At 38.7% G+C, this 8597-nt stretch overlaps 2 protein-coding genes across 2 annotated transcripts in view; both read left to right on the top strand.

The window, feature by feature from the left end:
* Window positions 1-915: 915 nt before the first annotated feature.
* LOC107673864 (probable vesicular acetylcholine transporter-A) lies at window positions 916-3410 on the top strand. Its single transcript, XM_016467672.1, has 2 exons — window positions 916-1813; window positions 1845-3410. Exons 1-2 carry the CDS (start codon window positions 1381-1383, stop codon window positions 2861-2863), a joined length of 1452 nt encoding a protein of 483 aa, XP_016323158.1. The 5' UTR covers window positions 916-1380; the 3' UTR covers window positions 2864-3410.
* A 738-nt stretch (window positions 3411-4148) lies between these two features.
* LOC107673961 (choline O-acetyltransferase-like) overlaps window positions 4149-8597 on the top strand; it is a 7498-nt gene continuing 3049 nt past the window's right edge. Inside the window, exons 1-10 of the mRNA XM_016467814.1 lie at window positions 4149-4394; window positions 4742-4853; window positions 5260-5451; window positions 5590-5708; window positions 6777-6830; window positions 6931-7111; window positions 7276-7453; window positions 7662-7831; window positions 7926-8026; window positions 8291-8419. Of these exons, the coding sequence (XP_016323300.1) occupies window positions 4806-4853; window positions 5260-5451; window positions 5590-5708; window positions 6777-6830; window positions 6931-7111; window positions 7276-7453; window positions 7662-7831; window positions 7926-8026; window positions 8291-8419 (1172 nt within the window). The 5' untranslated portion in view covers window positions 4149-4394; window positions 4742-4805. The remainder of the gene's footprint in view (window positions 4395-4741; window positions 4854-5259; window positions 5452-5589; window positions 5709-6776; window positions 6831-6930; window positions 7112-7275; window positions 7454-7661; window positions 7832-7925; window positions 8027-8290; window positions 8420-8597) is intronic.

Raw genomic sequence — 8597 nt, 5'->3', positions numbered from 1 at the left:
GGCGGGTTTGCACAGCAGATGGCGTTAACAGTAAAATCACTGGTCATATACTACGTTAACAGGAGTACACGTTACATCCAGGTTGTCAGTCAACTGCAAGGAAAAACAAATCTTTAAAAATGGCAATGCTTATTCCTGTCACTGCTACCTTGAAAGCTTCCGGACAAATCTTGACAGTTTACAGCTGATCTGCTTTAAAGGATGAGGAGCTGTCCAACCAGCTGTGGTGCTGAAATTCAATAAACTGATTTTTATACAATACTTACAATTTATTTAATGGAAAAAGTGTTGCTATTTTGTTAACAAAATGCCTTTTGTCGTATAATGATGTTACGTTTTGAGTTTATACACTATAGTCCCCAATCATAAAAAGCCTTTGATCAAACGAATTAAACCCATTTTAACCTTGCATGATATAATTACGTAGCAATTATTCCACTTAGGTGAAATTACTAGGTGTAGGGGGTAGATTACACATTATGTGCGTAATTTTTCTTTTCAATTTTTTTCTTTTTCCCTTTCCGTCGAACTGAAACCTAAAATCATATTTCGAAATGTAAGCAATAGCCGTCGCAGAATAATAGCATCTGTCTGGAAAAAAGAAACACCGGGCGCACTGTTTATTAACATACAACTTTCTTTTTGGAAAATAAATAACGGCGGTCAATAAATTCTCAGTGAGTGAGTTCTTACTGAACAACTAAAATAACACTGGCAGGCATCTTCCTCGCAGTCAGCATATCTGTTGAGCTCGGTGACTTAAGGTTTGTGGTCCTAAGCAGTTACAGAAGCTCGCTCAATATTTGGAAGTTATAAAGCAAAGCACTGCCTGGCGTTATTGGATAGGGGCTTGACGTGTTAAATGAGCATAAAAGACCCAGCTGGTTGGGGAACCACTTGAGGGGGTATCAAACAGTGCGTCACATCCTTGGGAAAAAAGAGGAGCGATTCCAATGGAATCAACATGTAAGCACGTCTGCATTGGGTGGCATCAATAAGAAGACAGCTGAGGAGAAATTATGACATTGCGCTACAGGTGAATTCATCTATTCATGCTCATTCGTGCTCCGTGCGTCCTGCTACAATGACAGCGTGAAGAAGGGGAAAACCAAGGAGGCAAATTTTTGAACTAACTGTGAGTTTTTGACTTGGCGTCCTCACCCGAATACGATGAAACAACACTGCCTGACAGCAGTCGCGGGAGAGGAAATGCACGCGCAACGAAGGACTGCTAGGTAAAGCAGGAAAAGTTGGTCCGCGTGCCAAGGTTTCACTCTTCAGGGAGTTTTGGACAACCCAATGTGCGCAGACTTTCTTTGGGAGAAAAGCAGTGTAGAAGAGAGTTAGAGTCTTTTGCTTAAACCGACCAAAGTGTGGATCATGACTACGGAGGAATCGGGTGGCTTGGCGCAAACCGCCGCCGTTAAACTATCAGAGATGGGGGAAAGAACTAAACAGTTAGGAACTGCGATCCAGGACCCCGAGAGACAAAGAAGGATTATTCTAGTTATTGTATGTGTGGCACTTCTTCTAGACAATATGCTTTACATGGTCATCGTGCCAATTGTGCCCGATTATTTAGCGCGCTTAGAGAGCGAATCAGAGCAGGCGCGTGTAACTGGTAATTCTTCAACCAACAGCACGCAAAACGAGAACTTTGACGTGCAGATCGGCGTGCTTTTCGCCTCAAAAGCCATTTTGCAACTCATTGTCAATCCTTTGACCGGAACTTTCATAGACCGAGTCGGCTATGACATCCCACTTTTCATTGGACTCAGTATCATGTTTGTCTCGACGTGTATTTTTGCCTTCGCCGATAACTACGCGGATTGCCATGATCGCAGACAAGTTCACGGAGGAGGCAGAGAGAAGTCGCGCGCTGGGCATTGCTCTCGCGTTCATCTCGTTCGGAAGCCTGGCGGCGCCCCCGTTCGGAGGGGTACTGTACGAGTTCGTTGGCAAACGCGTGCCGTTCTTCGTGCTCGCCTCTATATGTTTGGCAGATGGTATACTATGCATGACTGTCCTCAAGCCCTTTTCCAGTAGGACTAGAGAGAATATGCCGGTTGGCACCCCAATTTACAAACTAATGATTGATCCCTACATAGCAGTTGTGGCAGGAGCTTTGACCACATGTAACATCCCCCTTGCTTTCCTGGAGCCCACCATCGCTAACTGGATGGAGGAGACCATGGATTCATCCCAGTGGGAGATTGGGCTCACCTGGCTACCGGCCTTTTTCCCTCACGTATTAGGTGTTTATATCACTGTCAAGCTGGCAGCACAGTACCCACACTTGCAGTGGTTTTATGGGGCGCTTGGCATGGTTATCATTGGTGCCAGCTCTTGTATTGTGCCGGCCTGCAAAAACTTTGAGCAGCTGATAATCCCCCTGTGTGGCATTTGTTTCGGTATTGCACTGGTAGACACAGCTTTATTACCAACACTTGCTTTTCTCGTAGACGTCCGTCACGTGTCTGTGTACGGTAGTGTATACGCTATTGCAGACATCTCCTACTGTGTTGCATACGCGCTGGGTCCCATCGTGGCCGGTAAAATAGTGCACGATCTCGGTTTTGTGCAGCTTAATCTGGGCATGGGTCTGGCGAACGTACTTTACGCACCAGCCCTGCTTCTCCTGCGCAACGTGTGCTTAATGAAACCATCTCACTCTGAGAGAAACATGTTACTGGAGGAGGGAACCACAGGTCTCTACGACACTATCAGAATGGAGGAACGCCAAAGAAAGAAGCACGGCTACAGTTCATCCGGTAACTGTGTGCCCATCGACGAGAACGGGACATTTGCCGGACAACCAAAGTCATTCTCTGAAGAAGAGACGTCTGAGCCAGAATACATATAGTCTGAGTCGTCCTAGTTCATCTGTTACAATCCTGTTAAAACCTCTGCTGAATATAAATGTTTTTTCATTCACTCATTTACATGTTACTCATTGTCCCGAGGAAAACTATTGGTGAACGGCATACAATCTTACAATGATTTAATCTATTTACTGAAATGATGAGCTCAATATTTTTTCTCCAATAGAAGAAATGTAAAAAAAAAATAATAATAATTTCACTGTATAGTATTCCGCTGTATTAAGTTGTATTCAGGGATATAAATATGGTGCAAACATATTAAATATGAAGATGCGTGTGTACGTATTAAATGGGCCTTCGTTGAAGTTATTCCGCCGATTTTGTGCTGTTACAAATAATATGCAAAATGTCACCTGACACCTTCAAATAAAAAAAATGATGGAACTGGTGTGAATCCTGCCTTTTCAGTGTCTGTTTCAAGTATTAAATGTTTAGGGTGTATTTCTGGAATGCATTACTGTATATTATGGAATATAATGGTGTACATATGTGCATATCAAATGTACATAATTAAAAGAAAATCTGTGAAACGCCGTGTTGTGCGCTCTTTCTGTTACTTATACAACATGCATCTACACGCTTTAAACAGATACATTAATATATACACACATTTAAATTTGAATTCATTTCGTTTTGGATGACATTTTTCTTATAAAAGACAATGAGTAATTATTGATATTTATAAACAGAAATTAATGTTAAACGTAATGCAATACCATATGCAAAACGTGTTCGCTTATTTAGTTTTAACGCATCAAAGAGCCAACAAAACGAAAAAGAAATTAGATTATTAATACAAAGAAATTACAAGCATAAACTGGACATCGTTATAAATATAATTACTACATGCATATTTATAATTATGCATAAAACACACGGGGGATGAAATTCTTGTGCAACAGGGTCCTCTGTGGTGTGAAGCAAATATATAGCATAATGAAAAGGCTGTGCTAAAAAAACTTTTCTTTCCACTCCAAAAAAAGATTCATAAATATAAAGCGATTAACCAAAATGGACGTTTCTGGGGAAAAATATACACGAGGCTCAAAACAGAAGTAAATCGAAGCTATTTATTTAAAAGAAGAAAAACAATTGCTTCTGGTGCAAGAGGGTCTAAAATAAACCTCTCCACTTTTCGTTTTAATTAAATTATCGAGCGCGTTCGTGTACGGACATTTTTTCTTCTCCGAGATTTGGAAGGGTGCTCATAAATTTCATTTAAGGACTCGACTTGAAGTATGAGGTGGGCTGGCAGATGCGGCATCGAGCGAATGGAGTTTAGTGGGTGGAGTCTGAGAAAGGTACCGCTTCTTCAGCATCCTTCAGCATCTTTCCTAAGGAGCATCCTAAGAAGCTCCTGACTTGCAATGAATGGGACGCAAGTATGCCGCCTGAAACAAGTTAACGCACACCATTAACGACACTTTCCTCTTAATAAAACAATGATGGGACTATGAACCTGGATAAATCCTTAGAGACATCGGTGGACTCCACAAAGAGTATGACATTTTGGTGAGTATTTCTTAAGTTGACATTTTTAATAATAGTATATATATATATATATATATATATATATATATATATATATATACACACACACACAATATGCTTACGGACTCCTTTTTAAATAAGGACTACATGGAACTAAAATCTACATTAGATTTCTTTAATATTAGACTTCTAATTAATTTTGGATAATTACAGGTTGGTCATAACTTTGTCTAACTGATGTGGCTGATGAAAAGAAAAATCCAGATAGCAGTCTTTTGAATTTTTATGCCTAATTATATTTATAAAATGAAATTGTTGAAAACTATTTGCAATGCAAGCTTTCTCTCATACCTTTATGTCTGTTCCAGAGGGAACTGGAAAAATTATCAGTGGATTTTCATCTTTCTTGACTGAACCTCTTCAACTTTGAGGATGCCGGTTTTGAAAAGGGAACAAGCAAGAAACACGGGAGATCCAAGTGTAAGCAAAAGACTATTATATATTTGTATGTACATTTTTTAAATGATGTGGCTTAACTAAACAATATTACATTTCAAACATTATCTTCTAACAACAATTATAAACATTGTCAACGATTTTGAAAATACAGTGCTGCATTCAAAACATATATAATCTTGTTTTATGCCATTATAACAGAGGTGATCATGTTGTATCCAGCCAGGTCAAACACTGGGCAAAATTATTTAAAAATAATACTTGTCTGGGATCAAGACTCTATCATGTCTGATTAGATAAGAGACTCATTAGCTTAAGAACAAATATCATAAGATCAAGAAAACAAATGCTACTTAAGTAGAAACTGTCCCTGATGTTGAAATGTAAGTTAATAAATCATAATAAAGCTCTGATCATGATCTCGATTTAGGGCCTCCCAAAGCTCCCAGTGCCACCCTTGCAACAAACACTGGACATGTACCTGAAGTGCACGAGTCACCTCATACCAGAGGAGCAGTTAAAAAAGACAAAGGCAATTGTAGAGAAATTTGGAGCACCTGGCGGGATGGGAGAATTTCTTCAGAAAAAGTTACTGGAGAGAAGCGAACATACAGCCAACTGGGTAAGGACTGCATTAATTGCTAAGAAAAAAAGTGACTTTTCTGTAAGCAACTTTGCAGTTAATGTGCAGGCACATTGTGTTAAATATTGTTTAAAAGTTATTTGCTCATATTCTGCCTCTTTTTAAACATTGTCCAAGGTGTATGACTACTGGCTTGAAGACATGTATTTGAGCAACAGATTAGCACTACCTGTCAATTCCAGTCCTGTGATGGTCTTTCCCAAGCAGAACTTCAGGAGTCAAAGTGACACCCTCAGGTACGGGACTCTGGGGATACAGCAGGGACAATTTTTACTCTTATAAACTGAGATGACAATGGTCCCTGCATGTCTTCATTGATATAAATTTGTTTAAATTGAAATGCAGAGGATATTAAGTTAAGGATTCTGTATACGCATTAGGATTATGCAAAGCTGTCAGGTATGTTACTGCATGATTTCATCCACCAACTGTAGCTCCATATGGCAATGTAATTGAGAGGCACATTAAAACTTGATTTCTCATTATAGAGAGTTTAATCTACAGATTATTGCATGTGTAGACAAAGTCCCCCTCCCATCATTGGTTGATGTTGATTTCAGTCCTAAAATGGAAACAATACATGCTATGATGGACATTTCTATTTAATTAAGGCTTAACATAGAATAAGTTATGTTTCTCATAAAAGATTTCAAAATGTTGTATTGAAGGATGTAATAATGTTAAGCATCAGTCTTGCATTAGCCTCTTTTTGTGAATATAAAATAAAACCAATGACTTTCTTAATAGACCTAATTTGATTAAGTGCTGTTCTAAAAACGAATTGAAACAATGGAGTTGCATTGCTGACTGTGAATGTGCTTTATTTAATGAAAATGAACGTTGCAAAAGATTTCTGTTCTTAGAACTTTCTATTTGGCATACTGTAGAATCCTGAAAAAAAAACTGTATCACAGTTTCCACAAAAATATTAAGCAGCACAACTGTTTTCAACACTGATAATAATAATAAATGTTTCTTGAGTGCCAAATCAGCATATTAGAATGATCTGAAGGATCATGTGACACTGAAGACTGAAGTAATGGCTGCTGAAAATCCAGCTTTGCCATTACAGGAATAAATTACATCTTAAAATACACTAAAATAGAAAACTGATTTAATTGTAATAGTATTTCACAATATTACAGTTTTTACTATATTTCTGAATAAACACAACCTTGGTAAGCATAAAAGACTTGTTTCAAAAACATAAAAAATAAAATAAATAAATAATTCTAATTTGAATGTTAGCATATATATATATATATATATATATAAACTTATATGCATTTTTTTTTCCTCTACAGATTTGCTGCCCATCTCATTTCTGGCGTATTAGAGTATAAATCTCTTATAGATGGGTAGGTTATACTCCTTGTTTTCAACAAATCAAACACTTAAAACTTTACTAATAATTAATTGCATAGTTTTCTAAACATGGATGTATGCTGCTTGTTGCAGACGTGCCCTCCCTGTAGACTATGCTCGTGGGCAGCTAGCTGGGACGTCCCTGTGTATGGATCAGTACAACAAGGTCTTCACCTCCTACCGTCTGCCAGGGCCAAAAACTGACACTTTAGTGGCTCAGAAGAGCACAGTTATGCCCGAGCCCGAACATATAATAGTGGCTTGTAAGAATCAAGTAGGCATTACCTAGTAGTGAAACTATCAACTATATCTGATGTTTTTATGTTGCTATGCTTGTTCCTTATATTTATGTTAAAATTTGTCTCAAAAAGTCATAAGCAAGCAGTAAAGACAAAGATTGATGTGTTTTCTGCCATACCATGCTGTATGTGTTTGCAGTTTTTTGTTCTCGACGTGGTGATAAACTTTCGTCGGTTGAATGAAAAAGACCTTTACACTCAGCTGGAGCGAATCAGAAAGATGTCAGATATTGAAGAAGAGCATCTGCCTCCGATCGGTCTGCTCACATCAGATGACAGAACACAGTGGGCCGAGGCTCGCAGCGTGCTGATCAAAGGTCAGACATAATTTATCCTCAACTATACAAGCTGTATCTGCTACTAGACCTGCAATTTGACATCAAAATATTAAGAAACTAAACAACTTGACTTTATTTGGAAAGGCAACTCTCACACAACTATAAATTCCCCTGATAAAACAAAAAGCTCTGCACAGGTTAATGGAATTCACACACATAAAATGTAATACCTCTCAATCGGGTGCAGATTCTACCAACAGGGACTCTCTAGACATGATTGAGCGCTGTCTGTGTCTGGTGTGTTTGGACGAGCTGTCTGGCACTGAACTGACTGATACCAACCGAGCTTTACTGATGCTCCACGGAGGGGGCACAGACAAAAATGGGGGCAACCGTTGGTATGACAAGCCCATGCAGGTAAAGAGAAAAAAAAAAACAGATGGATTCAAATTGCATTGATCATATGACCAGGAAGATGAATTCTAAAATTAAACTACCGTAATGATTTCAGTTTGTAATAGGTGCAGATGGATCCTGTGGCGTTGTATGTGAACACTCACCTTTTGAGGGAATAGTGCTTGTGCAATGTACAGAATATCTACTGAGATACATGTAAGCCAAATTATTATTTCATTTACAGAATTAAATTTTTAAGTAACTCTTGATTACCCAGAATGCACTGTTGGTCTGGCAAATTCAAAGAATATATTAACTTCTGAAAGAATCTGTAATATCTTTCTGCACACTTATTCTCACTAGTACAGCACAGTTGACGACTCTAATGAGACGACTAGAGATATATACCCACAGCCTGAGAATAGCAACTAAGCTAGTGAAGACGCAATGTGATGGACTGTAAGATTGTTTCTCTCACAGGAGAGGAAGCCCTTCTAAACTGGTGAGGGCAGCCAGCATGAGTGAGCTTCCTGCCCCCAGACGACTGCGCTGGAAATGCTCGCCAGATATCCAAACGTTTCTCACGGCCTCAGCAGACAAATTACAGAGGTATGTCAACATTCAGGTGATACAACAGGCTAGTAAGTTCTACACATCTAACAGATTCCATTCTGATAGCATGTCATTTATTACACTAAACTTTGCATATCCTATTAAAGGGGTCATATGATGTTGCTAAAAAGAACATTATTTTGTGTATTTGGTGTAATGAAATGTGTTTATGCGG

This window comes from Sinocyclocheilus anshuiensis, unplaced genomic scaffold, assembly GCF_001515605.1.
Source record: "Sinocyclocheilus anshuiensis isolate Anshui unplaced genomic scaffold, SAMN03320099.WGS_v1.1 scaffold292, whole genome shotgun sequence".
In the NCBI taxonomy this organism is placed as follows: Eukaryota; Metazoa; Chordata; class Actinopteri; order Cypriniformes; family Cyprinidae; genus Sinocyclocheilus; species Sinocyclocheilus anshuiensis.
This window is presented reverse-complemented; position numbering and strand designations above follow the sequence as displayed.

Bases quoted from the DNA above. Each gene is read 5' to 3' on its own strand.
- LOC107673864 (XM_016467672.1), top strand. From the start codon at position 1,381: ATGACTACGGAGGAATCGGGTGGCTTGGCGCAAACCGCCGCCGTTAAA. The intron at 1,814-1,844 runs CCGATAACTACG...CCATGATCGCAG, and splicing joins GACGTGTATTTTTGCCTTCG to ACAAGTTCACGGAGGAGGCA.